General features: G+C 40.0%; 1 protein-coding gene across 1 annotated transcript; it reads right to left on the reverse strand.

The window, feature by feature from the left end:
• Nucleotides 1–303: 303 nt before the first annotated feature.
• derl2 (derlin 2) lies at nt 304–15,956 on the reverse strand (the record flags this gene model as incomplete). The annotated part of the gene is made up of 7 exons (XM_079235581.1): nt 304–1,253; nt 5,731–5,821; nt 5,933–6,128; nt 7,602–7,695; nt 7,895–7,968; nt 9,547–9,612; nt 15,864–15,956. 7 exons carry the CDS (start codon nt 15,954–15,956, stop codon nt 1,148–1,150), a joined length of 720 nt encoding a protein of 239 aa, XP_079091707.1. The 3' UTR covers nt 304–1,147.
• Between the last annotated feature and the right edge of the window lie 790 nt (nt 15,957–16,746).

A 16,746-nucleotide genomic window follows, 5' to 3' on the forward strand; every position in this document is an offset into this window, starting at 1 on the left:
CAGTTTTCACAATTAAAAGACAGCAGCTAGGACAATGACTGCACGAGGAGAAACCAACACACACTGAGACTACAACCATTCCCGCTTAGAAAGTAAGTTAACACACATCCGGGATGTGGATTTCTTCGTCCTTTGTAAAGTATTCTTTCTCCTGAAAACCACGAACGCTGCATTGGTCTTCCTCTTCGTTTCAAGGTAGAGGAACTAGTGCCAAAGCCCGCTGCCGCCCCCTACTGGCCCACAGGCAGACTGAACCACGTTCACCTGCAGAGACTATTACAATGGCGTTTCCATTTCATTGGAGATTTTATATATATATATTATACATACATAATATGTTCCAGTGCAAGCATAATTCCACAAAGCTTTTCACTCTTAATCTGACAGAAGCATCACACACATCTCAGCTTCTTTAATCGTTCCCCAGAGCAAAAAACAGGTCAAATATTCTCTACCAGGATTCATAATCCATTTCCCACAAACCAGATCAGACATTAACATTAAAAAAACCCATAAAAAAACAAAATGCAAAATCCATGAAAGAAACCAAAAGTGTTATCACAAACAATTAGCCTTTTTGTAAATGACATATTGGCTTGAAGGCTTGTATAAATATAACACAACAGAGCACAGCTGTGAAAACAGAGAGCAGTTGTGCACAGACCATAATGTTATGTGTATGCACCAATAGTCTGGGATATTGTGGTTCAAAGCAACACTACACATCAGGGAGATGAAACCAAAGCAGAATTTGCCACACATTTATTTCTTTAAAAAGTGAAATGAGAAAGAATAAATGCACTCGCCACCTGAATAAATTCATTTAGATATTTTACTGCAGTCATTTATTTCTCTTTAATAAGACAGTTGTTTTCTATCTTTTATTTTTGAAAGTGAAGAAAAGCATCAGCGTAGCCTTAGGCTCTCTATCCAGTCCACCAGAAGCTCGTGTTCTCACAGAGTCTTAGAGCGAGGCTCTGGCATCAAGGAGAGTTTCTGGGGTTAAAGACGCCGTCTACAAAGACCAGAGGTCCTCTATGTTCTTCATCCAGACCTAAACCAACAAGTCAAACCAAAGACGTGTTCGTCCTCTTCGTCTCTGAGGGAATGTCCTGGGACGTGACCCAGTCAGACGCCGTGGGCGTGTTTAACCCCCGAGGCGCTGCCCCTCCCCCCAGGCGAAGCCTCCCGGGCGCTCCTCGGGCAGCGGGTTGTAGTTGGCGTCTTCCTCCGGGGTGTCGAACAGCATCTTTCTGCAGGAGAAACACGAGGAGGAGGATGAGGGGGTTTCTAAAGATTGCTCTATTCTAGAGCAGTGATTTTCCACCAGTGTGCCGTGAGAGATCATCAGGGGTGTCGTGAGAAAATGTCCAATTTCACTTAATCGTTCCAAAAAATATTATTTATTTGCCGCAAATATTGTTCCATTGTTGAGCGTCTGAGCTGCAATATAGTGTCTGGAATAGTAATGAAATACTCTTCCATGCCAGTAGGGAGCGCAATAACTACCATATATGCTTCATTATACTACAATGTGACATTAATAATAACTACCATATATGCTGTATTATACTACAATGTGACATTAATAATAATGACCATATATGCTGTATTATGCTACAATGTGACATTAATAATAACTACCATATATGCTCTATTATGCTACAATGTGACATTAATAATAACTACCATATATGCTCTATTATGCTACAATGTGACATTAATAATAATAATGACCATATATGCTGTATTATGCTACAATGTGACATTAATAATAACTACCATATATGCTGTATTATGCTACAATGTGACATTAATAATAATAATAATGACCATATATGCTGTATTATGCTACAATGTGACATTAATAATAACTACCATATATGCTGCATTATGCTACAATGTGACATTAATAATAATAATAATGACCATATATGCTGCATTATGCTACAATGTGACATTAATAATAACTACCATATATGCTGCATTATGCTACAATGTGACATTAATAATAATAATAATGACCATATATGCTGTATAATGCTACAATGTGACATTAATAATAACTACCATATATGCTGCATTATGCTACAATGTGACATTAATAATAATAATAATAACTACCATATATGCTGTATTATGCTACAATGTGACATTAATAATAATAATAATAATGACCATATATGCTGTATTATGCTACAATGTGACATTAATAATAATAATAATAATAATGACCATATATGCTGTATTATGCTACAATGTGACATTAATAATAATAATGACCATATATGCTGCATTATGCTACAATGTGACATTAATAATAATAATAATAATAACTACCATATATGCTGTATTATGCTACAATGTGACATTAATAATAATAATGACCATATATGCTGCATTATGCTACAATGTGACATTAATAATAATAATGACCATATATGCTGCATTATGCTACAATGTGACATTAATAATAATAATAATAACTACCATATATGCTGTATTATGCTACAATGTGACGTTAATAATAATGACCATATATGCTGTATTATGCTACAATGTGACATTAATAATAATAATAATAATGACCATATATGCTGTATTATGCTACAATGTGACATTAATAATAATAATAATAATAATAATAATGACCATATATGCTGTATTATGCTACAATGTGACATTAATAATAATAATAATAATAACTACCATATATGCTGTATTATACTACAATGTGACATTAATAATAATAATAACTACCATATATGCTGTATTATACTACAATGTGACATTAATAATAATTACCATATATGCTGTATTATGCTACAATGTGACATTAATAATAATAACTACCATATATGCTGTATTATGCTACAATGTGACATTAATAATAACTACCATATATGCTGTATTATACTACAATGTGACATTAATAATAATAATAACTACCATATATGCTGTATTATACTACAATGTGACATTAATAATAATTACCATATATGCTGTATTATGCTACAATGTGACATTAATAATAATAATGACCATATATGCTGTATTATACTACAATGTGACATTAATAATAACTACCATATATGCTGTATTATACTACAATGTGACATTAATAATAACTACCATATATGCTGTATTATACTACAATGTGACATTAATAATAACTGCCATATATGCTGTATTATGCTACAATGTGACATTAATAATAACTACCATATATGCTCTATTATGCTACAATGTGACATTAATAATAACTACCATATATGCTCTATTATGCTACAATGTGACATTAATAATAATAATGACCATATATGCTGTATTATGCTACAATGTGACATTAATAATAACTACCATATATGCTGTATTATGCTACAATGTGACATTAATAATAATAATAATAATAATAATAATAATAATAATAATGACCATATATGCTGTATTATGCTACAATGTGACATTAATAATAATAACTACCATATATGCTGGATTATGCTACAATGTGACATGAATAATAATAATGACCATATATGCTGCATTATGCTACAATGTGACATTAATAATAATAATGACCATATATGCTGCATTATGCTACAATGTGACATTAATAATAATAATGACCATATATGCTGCATTATGCTACAATGTGACATTAATAATAATAATGACCATATATGCTGCATTATGCTACAATGTGACATTAATAATAATAATGACCATATATGCTGCATTATGCTACAATGTGACATTAATAATAATAATAATAACTAATGCTGCATTATGCTACAATGTGACATTAATAATAATAATAATAACTACCATATATGCTCTATTATGCTACAATGTGACATTAATAATAATAATGACCATATATGCTGTATTATGCTACAATGTGACATTAATAATAACTACCATATATGCTGTATTATGCTACAATGTGACATTAATAATAATAATGACCATATATGCTGCATTATGCTACAATGTGACATTAATAATAATAATGACCATATATGCTGCATTATGCTACAATGTGACATTAATAATAATGACCATATATGCTGTATTATGCTACAATGTGACATTAATAATAATAATAATAATAATAATAATGACCATATATGCTGCATTATGCTACAATGTGACATTAATAATAATAATAACTACCATATATGCTGTATTATACTACAATGTGACATTAATAATAATAATAATAATAACTACCATATATGCTGTATTATACTACAATGTGACATTAATAATAATTACCATATATGCTGTATTATACTACAATGTGACATTAATAATAATAACTACCATATATGCTGTATTATGCTACAATGTGACATTAATAATAATAACTACCATATATGCTGTATTATACTACAATGTGACATTAATAATAATAATTACCATATATGCTGTATTATGCTACAATGTGACATTAATAATAATAATAATAATAATAATAATGACCATATATGCTGTATTATGCTACAATGTGACATTAATAATAATAACTACCATATATGCTGGATTATGCTACAATGTGACATTAATAATAATAATAATAATAATAATAATAACTACCATATATGCTGTATTATACTACAATGTGACATTAATAATAATAACTACCATATATGCTGTATTATACTACAATGTGACATTAATAATAATAACTACCATATATGCTGTATTATGCTACAATGTGACATTAATAATAATAATAATAATAATAATAATAATAATAATAATAATGACCATATATGCTGTATTATGCTACAATGTGACATTAATAATAATAATGACCATATATGCTGTATTATGCTACAATGTGACATTAATAATAATAATAATAACTACCATATATGCTGTATTATGCTACAATGTGACATTAATAATAATGACCATATATGCTGTATTATACTACAATGTGACATTAATAATAATTACCATATATGCTGTATTATGCTACAATGTGACATTAATAATAATGACCATATATGCTGTATTATACTACAATGTGACATTAATAATAATTACCATATATGCTGTATTATGCTACAATGTGACATTAATAATAATGACCATATATGCTGTATTATACTACAATGTGACATTAATAATAATAACTACCATATATGCTGTATTATGCTACAATGTGACATTAATAATAATGACCATATATGCTGTATTATGCTACAATGTGACATTAATAATAATGACCATATATGCTGTATTATGCTACAATGTGACATTAATAATAATTACCATATATGCTGTATTATGCTACAATGTGACATTAATAATAACTACCATATATGCTGTATTATGCTACAATGTGACATTAATAATAATTACCATATATGCTGTATTATACTACAATGTGACATTTTGTAATTTCTTTGGTTGTTGGTGTGTTGCAGGATTTGTTTATTGTAGAAAATGTGCCGCGGCTCAAAAAAAGGTTGAAAACACTGATCTAGAGCACTTCAGTTTCACTTCAAACCTCAATCAACACTCTATACACAACGTCTCAGTACAGGCTCAGGCTCCCAGAGGATGGACCCTTTTCCTTTTGCTTACTCTGCACACTTTCCTCCAACCACCATCAAGGACAAACACACATATTTGTTCTAGGAATTCATTCATTCCTACATCGTAGGGTGTATTGGACATGGCCTTTCACAGGTGAGACGTTAGAGGGAACCAGAGACTCACATAAGAGACGGGGTCTTGAGCAACCTTCCACCACCCGGCTGGTTGGGGAAAACGTCCTCCAGAAAGAAGTACACATGACCAACAATGATACCTCAAGAGGAGAAAAACACATGTAAACAAGCACTAATCATACTGCACACCAGCAGTTGCCTTCAGCACATCACCGTAACACATAATGACTGCAGAGGGCAGGGATGAGTACCTAAAAGGTCCACGATGATGGAGTTTCCCAGCAGGAGGGAGAATCCCATCAGCACCCAGGGAAGGAAGGGGGCCTGGAAGTTCAGCAGGCCGAAGAAGTTCATGCGGACGTTTGGATTTCTCCGGCTCCACACGTACACCAGCATGATGGTGAAGGCTTGGCCCAGGAACACCAGACTCACAACCATGCCAAATATCTGACACCTTGTTAAAGAACACGTCTCAAAACTCTTTGGACCGACTGGTTCATGAGTAGGGCGGGGCGGTATGGCCAAACATTCACATCACGGTATTTTGTAAGATTCTGGCGTGAACAACATAACTAAAGTTATAACATGACTAAAGTTATAACATGACTAAAGTTATAACATGACTAAAGTTATAACATGACTAAATTTATAACATGACTAAAGTTATAACATGACTAAAGTTATAACATGACTAAAGTTATAACATGACTAAAGTTATAACCTGACTAAAGTTATAACCTGACTAAAGTTATAACCATGACTAAAGTTATAACCATGACTAAAGTTATAACATGACTAAAGTTATAACCTGACTAAAGTTATAACCTGACTAAAGTTATAACATGACTAAAGTTATAACATGACTAAAGTTATAACATGACTAAAGTTATAACATGACTAAAGTTATAACATGACTAAAGTTATAACATGACTAAAATTATAACATGACTAAAATTATAACATGACTAAAGTTATAACCATGACTAAATTTATAACATGACTAAAGTTCTAACATGACTAAAGTTCTAACATGACTAAATTTATAACCATGACTAAAGTTATAACCATGACTAAAGTTATAACCATGACTAAATTTATAACATGACTAAAGTTATAACATGACTAAAGTTCTAACATGACTAAATTTATAACATGACTAAATTTATAACATGACTAAAGTTATAACATGACTAAAGTTATAACCATGACTAAATTTATAACCATGACTAAAGTTATAACATGACTAAAGTTATAACATGACTAAAGTTAGAACATGACTAAAGTTATAACATGACTAAAGTTATAACATGACTAAAGTTATAACATGACTAAAGTTATAACCATGACTATAGTTATAACATGACTAAAGTTATAACCATGACTAAAGTTAGAACATGACTAAAGTTAGAACATGACTAAAGTTATAACATGACTAAAGTTAGAACATGACTAAAGTTAGAACATGACTAAAGTTAGAACATGACTAAAGTTATAACATGACTAAAGTTAGAACATGACTAAAGTTAGAACATGACTAAAGTTAGAACATGACTAAAGTTATAACATGACTAAAGTTATAACCATGACTATAGTTATAACATGACTAAAGTTATAACCATGACTATAGTTATAACACGACTAAAGTTAGAACATGACTAAAGTTATAACATGACACGTAAGTAGCTCAGACCGCTGCGCCCTTACGGCTACGACGGTGTATGAAAAATTCATACCGTATGGACATTTTAATCCGGTTGAACCGGTATACTGCACAGCCCTAGTTTACATGAGCCATTTCAAGTTCAGAATATTGACATATTGGGAATGATATGAATAAAGTGAGTGTGCATGTAACCAGTCAATGTTGAGGTCGGTGCAGACAGTGCTGATGATCTTGTGATGAGCCTTCATGAAGGATACCGTCATCAGAAGACCCCCGAACAGGAACATGAAGACAAAGTCGGCGGTGCGGCCCCTGAAGGAGCCCTCCTCCAGCATCCGGCAGTATCTATACCTGCAGGCAAGCGGTTAAGGAACCTACAGGCGTTCTGCACAAGTGCATTTGACAGGTTTCATCATCACTGGTTTGTGTTTGGAGGACTGCAGGATGCATCCATCTAAGTGTAAGGTTTCATCTCCCAGCTCTGAAACCACCACCAGGCTTCCTCTGTGAAACACACAGTATGCAAACTCATACGAACCCAGAAGGATACAGAAAAATCATATTGAACAGGAAGTTGAAGCCAACTGGACCAAAAAACAGGAAGTTGGTTATTAGTCTCCATACCTACAAAGAGAAAACAGAAGACAACATGCAGCTGTTAGAGACACACATCCTGGTCCTCTGCTCCACTACAGTGAAGGTGTGGTGCCTGGAGGCTGCTCGGCTCCAACAGTAGTGTGAAACGCTGAAGAGACATTTCTATTTGATTCATGATGTGATTATTAACCCCACAGTCGAGGCTTCAGCCTCTGATCCTGAGGCTCTCACAGCTAATAACTTATATACGATGCTATCTTTGGGACAATCTTTCAATGGGAACTCCTCTTATCTTTGAGTTTGAGGTGTCACTGAAAATAAAACATTTCGAAAATATTTGTTTTACTAAAATGTGTGTAGGGGCCGTCATGAAACCACAATAAGAAAATAAACTTTAGGGTTTTTTTCTAAAAGAAGAACACAAATAAATACCATTTCATCACAAACTACTCATTTCAGATGAAATACTGGAATGGTACAGGATGCTGCCTGAATCGTCCTGAGGAGGAGGAGCATAATAATAATAATAAATAATAATAGCTAGGATTTATATAGCGCCTTTCATGAAACCCAAGGACGCTTAACAAAGACATGAATCAACATAACAAATGCAACAGTAGCTAGAGGACATAGGCTTTGGTGAAGAGGTGAGTTTTGAGGAGTTTTTTGAAGGTGTCCAGAGACGGTGTGTTGCGGAGCTCTATGGGGAGAGAGTTCCAGAGTGTGGGGGCTGTCACACTGAAGGCTCTGTCCCCAAAAGTTTGCATTTTTGTGTGAGGGATGGAGAGCTGACCCGTGAGGATCGAAGGTTCCGGGACTGTGTGTAAGGGTGGAGGAGGTTAGATAGATACTGAGGAGCCAGGGCATGGAGGGATTTGTAGGGGAGGAGGAGGATCTTGTAGGTGATGCGGGACTTGACCGGAAGCCAGTGGAGGTGGATGAGGGTGATGTGCTGCCAGGGCATGAGGAGGAGCATGAGGAGGAGCATAAGGAGGAGGAGGAGCATGAGGAGGAGGAGGAGCATGAGGAGGAGCATGAGGAGGAGCATGAAGAGGAGGAGGAGCATGAAGAGGAGGAGGAGCATGAGGAGGAGCATGAGGAGGAGGAGCATGAGGAGGAGGAGGAGCATGAGGAGGAGCATGAGGAGGAGCATGAGGAGGAGGAGGAGCATGAAGAGGAGGAGGAGCATGAAGAGGAGGAGGAGCATGAAGAGGAGGAGCATGAGGAGGAGGAGCATGAGGAGGAGGAGCATGAAGAGGAGGAGCATGAGGAGGAGGAGCATGAGGAGGAGGAGCATGAAGAGGAGGAGCATGAGGATGAAGAGGAGGAGCATGAGGTGGAGGAGCATGAAGAGGAGGAGGAAGAGGAGGAGGAGCATGAGGAGGAGCATGAAGAGGAGGAGCATGAAGATGAAGAGGAGGAGCATGAAGATGAGGAGCATGAGGAGGAGGAGCATGAGGAGGAGGAGCATGAGGAGGAGGAGCATGAGGAGGAGGAGGAGCATGAAGAGGAGGAGCATGAGGAGGAGCATGAAGAGGAGGAGCATGAAGAGGAGGAGCATGAGGATGAGGAGCATGAGGAGGAGCAGTGGGTTAGATTACTCACCTGGTAATTCCTTAGAATCAGATCTGGATTGAAGTAGAGCTGAAACGGTGTGATGATCTCTAGTTGCTGAGAGGAGACAGACGTTGAAAGATGAAGAAGATGATGTTAAGATGAAGATCAGCTTTCACCAACACTGACTTACAAAACCCATTAAACATTAAACAGAGAACATTAAACATTAAAGCCTGGTTTCACTCCATTTCTTGTTGTGATTACAGGAGCCGTCTCCTGGAAGAGAGGGGACCACGACAAATAGACTTTCACAAGCTACGCTTCTACCAATTCATTTCACTTCAGGTTCATGAGGAGAGCAACGGGATCTGATCTGCTTCTGAAACGATCACGAGATGTAACTTCAGGTTTATGAGGAGAGCAACGGGATCTGATCTGCTCCTGAAACGATCACGAGATGTAACTTCAGGTGACGAACAGAACCTCCGTGAGTCTACTGCTGACCTCTAGTTGACCTCTGGCTCCTTCTGCCTCCAAAGAAGCTGCAACGCTCCTCTCTAGTGTGTGTGTCACTGGTGTGTGTGTCACTGGTGTGTGTGTCACTAGTGTGTGTGTCTCTAGTGTGTGTGTCACTGGTGTGTGTGTCACTAGTGTGTGTGTGTCACTAGTGTGTGTGTCACTGGTGTGTGTGTCACTAGTGTGTGTGTGTCACTAGTGTGTGTGTCACTAGTGTGTGTGTGTGTGTCACTAGTGTGTGTGTCACTAGTGTGAGTGTGTGTGTGTGTGTCACTAGTGTGAGTGTGTGTGTGTGTGTCACTGGTGTGTGTGTCACTGGTGTGTGTGTCACTGGTGTGTGTGTCACTGGTGTGTGTATCACTGGTGTGTGTGTCACTGGTGTGTGTGTCACTGGTGTGTGTGTCACTAGTGTGTGTGTCACTAGTGTGTGTGTCACTAGTGTGTGTGTCACTGGTGTGTGTGTCACTAGTGTGTGTGTGTCACTAGTGTGTGTGTCACTAGTGTGTGTGTCACTAGTGTGTGTGTCACTGGTGTGTGTCACTGGTGTGTGTGTCACTGGTGTGTGTGTCACTGGTGTGTGTGTCACTAGTGTGTGTGTGTGTCACTAGTGTGTGTGTCACTAGTGTGTGTGTGTGTCACTAGTGTGTGTGTCACTAGTGTGAGTGTGTGTGTGTGTCACTAGTGTGAGTGTGTGTGTGTGTCACTGGTGTGTGTGTCACTGGTGTGTGTGTGTCACTAGTGTGTGTGTGTCACTAGTGTGTGTGTCACTGGTGTGTGTGTCACTGGTGTGTGTGTCACTAGTGTGTGTGTGTGTCACTAGTGTGTGTGTCACTAGTGTGAGTGTGTGTGTGTGTCACTAGTGTGTGTGTGTCACTAGTGTGTGTGTGTCACTAGTGTGTGTCACTGGTGTGTGTGTCACTGGTGTGTGTGTCACTGGTGTGTGTGTCACTGGTGTGTGTGTCACTAGTGTGTGTGTCACTAGTGTGTGTGTCACTAGTGTGTGTGTGTGTGTGTGTCACTAGTGTGAGTGTGTGTGTGTGTCACTAGTGTGTGTGTGTGTCACTAGTGTGTGTGTCACTAGTGTGTGTGTCACTAGTGTGTGTGTCACTGGTGTGTGTGTCACTGGTGTGTGTGTCACTAGTGTGTGTGTCACTAGTGTGTGTGTCACTGGTGTGTGTGTCACTGGTGTGTGTGTCACTGGTGTGTGTGTCACTAGTGTGTGTGTCACTAGTGTGTGTGTGTCACTAGTGTGTGTGTCACTAGTGTGAGTGTGTGTGTGTGTGTCACTAGTGTGTGTGTGTCACTAGTGTGTGTCACTGGTGTGTGTGTCACTGGTGTGTGTGTCACTAGTGTGTGTGTCACTAGTGTGTGTGTCACTGGTGTGTGTGTCACTGGTGTGTGTGTGTCACTAGTGTGTGTGTCACTAGTGTGTGTGTGTCACTAGTGTGTGTGTCACTAGTGTGTGTGTCACTAGTGTGTGTGTGTCACTAGTGTGTGTGTCACTAGTGTGTCACTAGTGTGTGTGTGTCACTAGTGTGTGTGTCACTAGTGTGTGTGTCACTAGTGTGTGTGTGTCACTAGTGTGTGTGTCACTAGTGTGTGTGTCACTAGTGTGAGTGTCACTAGTGTGAGTGTCACTAGTGTGAGTGTCACTGGTGTGAGTGTCACTGGTGTGAGTGTCACTAGTGTGTGTGTGTGTGTGTGTGTCACTAGTGTGAGTGTCACTGGTGTGTGAGTGTCACTAGTGTGAGTGTCACTAGTGTGTGTGTGTGTGTGTGTGTGTCACTAGTGTGAGTGTCACTAGTGTGTGTGTCACTAGTGTGAGTGTCACTAGTGTGTGTGTCACTAGTGTGAGTGTCACTAGTGTGTGTGTCACTAGTGTGTGTGTCACTAGTGTGTGTGTCACTAGTGTGAGTGTCACTAGTGTGAGTGTCACTGTTGTGTGTCACTAGTGTGTGTGTCACTAGTGTGTGTGTCACTAGTGTGTGTGTCACTGGTGTGTGTGTCACTAGTGTGTGTGTCACTGGTGTGTGTGTCACTAGTGTGTGTGTCACTAGTGTGTGTGTCACTAGTGTGTGTGTCACTAGTGTGTGTGTGTGTGTGTGTGTGTGTCACTAGTGTGAGTGTCACTGGTGTGTGTGTCACTAGTGTGTGTGTGTGTGTGTGTCACTAGTGTGAGTGTCACTGGTGTGTGTGTCACTGGTGTGTGTGTCACTAGTGTGTGTGTGTGTGTCAATAGTGTGAGTGTGTGTGTCAATAGTGTGAGTGTCATAGGTGTGTGTGTGTCACTAGTGTGTGTGTCACTAGTGTGTGTGTGTGTCATTAGTGTGAGTGTCATAGGTGTGTGTGTCACTAGTGTGTGTGTCACTAGTGTGTGTGTGTGTGTCATTAGTGTGAGTGTCATAGGTGTGTGTGTGTGTCACTAGTGTGAGTGTGTCACTAGTGTGTGTGTCACTAGTGTGTGTGTCACTAGTGTGTGTGTGTCACTACAAACAGGTAGTGACTAAGAACAAACACTGTCCTCATTCTCTCTCTGGAGATACTCAAGGTTTTAGAATCCTATCTGCTGGACACACACACACACACACACACACACACACACACACACACACACACACACACACACACACGTTGGTGCAACACTACTCTGCATGATTATGTATATTATCAACACATCTCTTTGTACTTCTTAACTACATGATATGTATTGACAGCCTGAATCACGAGCTAGACAGACAGACAGATAATGAGTCTCTAATAACAGATGACATGTACACTGAACTGGCTAAACCACACTCGTTATGTAAAGCCTGGTTTACAGAGTGCTCCATGAAGAAGCTATAGCTATGTTTGTTGTTCAGCAGCGTCTGCAGAAGACCAGCTGGGTCCTGGTCTACAGCCTGAGAGCTAACAGAGCTACTGCTGGTAACCTGACCAGAGAGCTAACAGAGCTACTGCTGGTAACCTGACCAGAGAGCTAACAGAGCTAACAGAGCTACTGCTGGTAACCTGACCAGAGAGCTAACAGAGCTAACAGAGCTACTGCTGGTAACCTGACCAGAGAGCTAACAGAGCTAACAGAGCTACTGCTGGTAACCTGACCAGAGAGCTAACAGAGCTAACAGAGCTACTGCAGGAAACCTGACCAGAGAGCTAACAGAGCTACTGCTGGTAACCTGAGCAGAGAGCTAACAGAGCTACTGCTGGTAACCTGACCAGAGAGCTAACAGAGCTAACAGAGCTACTGCTGGCAACCTGACCAGAGAGCTAACAGAGCTACTGCTGGTAACCTGACCAGAGAGCTAACAGAGCTACTGCTGGTAACCTGACCAGAGAGCTAACAGAGCTAACAGAGCTAACAGAGCTACTGCTGGTAACCTGACCAGAGACCTAACAAAGCTAACAGAGCTACTGCTGGTAACCTGACCAGAGAGCTAACAGAGCTAACAGAGCTACTGCTGGTAACCTGACCAGAGAGCTAACAGAGCTAACAGAGCTACTGCTGGTAACCTGACCAGAGAGCTAACATAGCTACTGCTGGTAACCTGACCAGAGAGCTAACAGAGCTACTGCTGGTAACCTGACCAGAGAGCTAACAGAGCTAACAGAGCTACTGCTGGCAACCTGACCAGAGAGCTAACAGAGCTAACAGAGCTACTGATGGCAACCTGACCAGAGAGCTAACAGAGCTACTGCTGGTAACCTGACCAGAGAGCTAACAGAGCTACTGCTGGTAACCTGACCAGAGAGCTAACAGAGCTACTGCTGGTAACCTGACCAGAGAGCTACCAGAGCTAACATAGCTACTGCTGGTAACCTGACCAGAGATCTAACAGAGCTACTGCTGGTAACCTGACCAGATAGCTAACAGAGCTAACAGAGCTACTGCTGGTAACCTGACCAGAGAGCTAACAGAGCTACTGCTGGTAACCTGACCAGATAGCTAAGAGAGCTAACAGAGCTACTGCTGGTAACCTGACCAGAGAGCTAACAGAGCTACTGCTGGCAACCTGACCAGAGAGCTAACAGAGCTACTGCTGGTAACCTGACCAGAGAGCTACCAGAGCTAACATAGCTACTGCTGGTAACCTGACCAGAGATCTAACAGAGCTACTGCTGGTAACCTGACCAGATAGCTAACAGAGCTAACAGAGCTACTGCTGGTAACCTGACCAGAGAGCTAACAGAGCTACTGCTGGTAACCTGACCAGAGAGCGAACAGAGCTACTGCTGGTAACCTGACCAGATAGCTAACAGAGCTAACAGAGCTACTGCTGGTAACCTGACCAGAGAGCTAACAGAGCTACTGCTGGTAACCTGACCAGATAGCTAACAGAGCTAACAGAGCTACTGCTGGTAACCTGACCAGAGAGCTAACATAGCTACTGCTGGTAACCTGACCAGAGAGCTAACATAGCTACTGCTGGTAACCTGACCAGAGAGCTAACAGAGCTACTGCTGGTAACCTGACCAGAGAGCTAACAGAGCTAACAGAGCTTATGCTGGTAACCTGACCAGAGAGCTAGCAGAGCTAACAGAGCAACTGCTGGTAACCTGACCAGAGAGCTAACAGAGCTAACATAGCTACTGCTGGTAACCTGACCAGAGATCTAACAGAGCTACTGCTGGTAACCTGACCAGATAGCTAACAGAGCTAACAGAGCTACTGCTGGCAACCTGACCAGAGAGCTAACAGAGCTACTGCTGGTAACCTGACCAGATAGCTAACAGAGCTAACAGAGCTACTGCTGGTAACCTGACCAGAGAGCTAACAAAGCTACTGCTGGTAACCTGACCAGAGAGCTAACAAAGCTACTGCTGGTAACCTGATCAGAGAGCTAACAGAGCTAACAGAGCTTCTGCTGGTAACCTGACCAGAGAGCTAACAGAGCTAACAGAGCTTATGCTGGTAACCTGACCAGAGAGCTAACAGAGCTTATGCTGGTAACCTGACCAGAGAGCTAACAGAGCTTCTGCTGGTAACCTGACCAGAGAGCTAACAGACCTAACAGAGCTTCTGCTGGTAACCTGACCAGAGAGCTAACAGAGCTAACAGAGCTTATGCTGGTAACCTGACCAGAGAGCTAACAGAGCTACTGCTGGTAACCTGACCAGAGAGCTAACAGAGCTTATGCTGGTAACCTGACCAGAGATCTAACAGAGCTAATGCTGGTAACCTGACCAGATAGCTAACAGAGCTACTGCTGGCAACCTGACCAGAGAGCTAACAGAGCTACTGCTGGTAACCTGACCAGATAGCTAACAGAGCTAACAGAGCTACTGCTGGTAACCTGACCAGAGAGCTAACAAAGCTACTGCTGGTAACCTGACCAGAGAGCTAACAGAGCTACTGCTGGTAACCTGACCAGAGAGCTAACGGAGCTAACAGAGCTTCTGCTGGTAACCTGACCAGAGAGCTCACAGAGCTAACAGAGCTTCTGCTGGTAACCTGACCAGAGAGCTAACAGAGCTAACAGAGCTTATGCTGGTAACCTGACCAGAGAGCTAACAGAGCTTATGCTGGTAACCTGACCAGAGACCTAACAGAGCTTCTGCTGGTAACCTGACCAGAGAGCTAACAGAGCTAACAGAGCTTCTGCTGGTAACCTGACCAGAGAGCTAACAGAGCTAACAGAGCTTCTGCTGGTAACCTGACCAGAGAGCTAACAGAGCTAACAGAGCTTATGCTGGTAACCTGACCAGAGAGCTACCGTCGCGGACAACCAGCTGGCGACACGTCTCTCTCGCGCTGCGGCTAACGCTGAGCTAGCAGCGGCAGCGCCGCTCCGCAGGCCGCGTTACGACACCGGGCTGCGGCCGAGCGCCCCGCGGACATGAAGCTCTCTTACCACCGCGGCGGTCGTGAGGACGCAGGCGGTGGTGTACGCCCGGGTAACCACCGGGATCTGGAGGTACTCCTGCTGGATGGTCTGGTAAGCCATTTTGGACCAACTGGAAGCTTCCGGCACTTTGTTGCCACGTCACCCACACCGCGAGGGTGGTGCGTTCAGGGACGTGCGGCACGTTGGAAAATATAGACGCGCTGGAATAATAACGTACAGAGGAATAATAACGTGTATGAATACAGTATAATAAAAACGTGTATGATACAGTATAATAATAACGTTTCTGATAATAATAATAATAATAATAATGTGTATGATAACAATAACGTGTATGATACAGTATAATAATAACGTGTATGATACAGTACATTAATAACGTGTATTATAATAATAACGTGTATATACAGTACATTAATAACGTGTATGATAATAATAACGTGTATGATACAGTACATTAATAACGTGTATGAATAATAATGTGTATGATACAGTATATTAATAACGTGTATGATAATAATAACCTGTAGGATACAGTACATTAATAATGTGTATGATAATAATAACGTGTATGATACAGTACATTAAATGTGTATGATAATAATAACGTGTATGATAATAATAACCTGTAGGATACAGTACATTAATAACGTGTATGATAATAATAACATGTATGATACAGTACATTAATAACGTGTATGATAACAATAACGTGTATATACAGTATATTAATAACGTGTATGATATTAATAACGTGTATGATAATAATAACCTGTAGGATACAGTACATTAATAACGTGTATGATAATAATAACATGTATGATAATAATAACCTGTAGGATACAGTACATTAATAACGTGTATGATAATAATAACATGTATGATAATA

This window comes from Taurulus bubalis, assembly GCF_910589615.1.
Source record: "Taurulus bubalis genome assembly, chromosome: 19".
NCBI lineage: Eukaryota > Metazoa > Chordata > Actinopteri > Perciformes > Cottidae > Taurulus > Taurulus bubalis.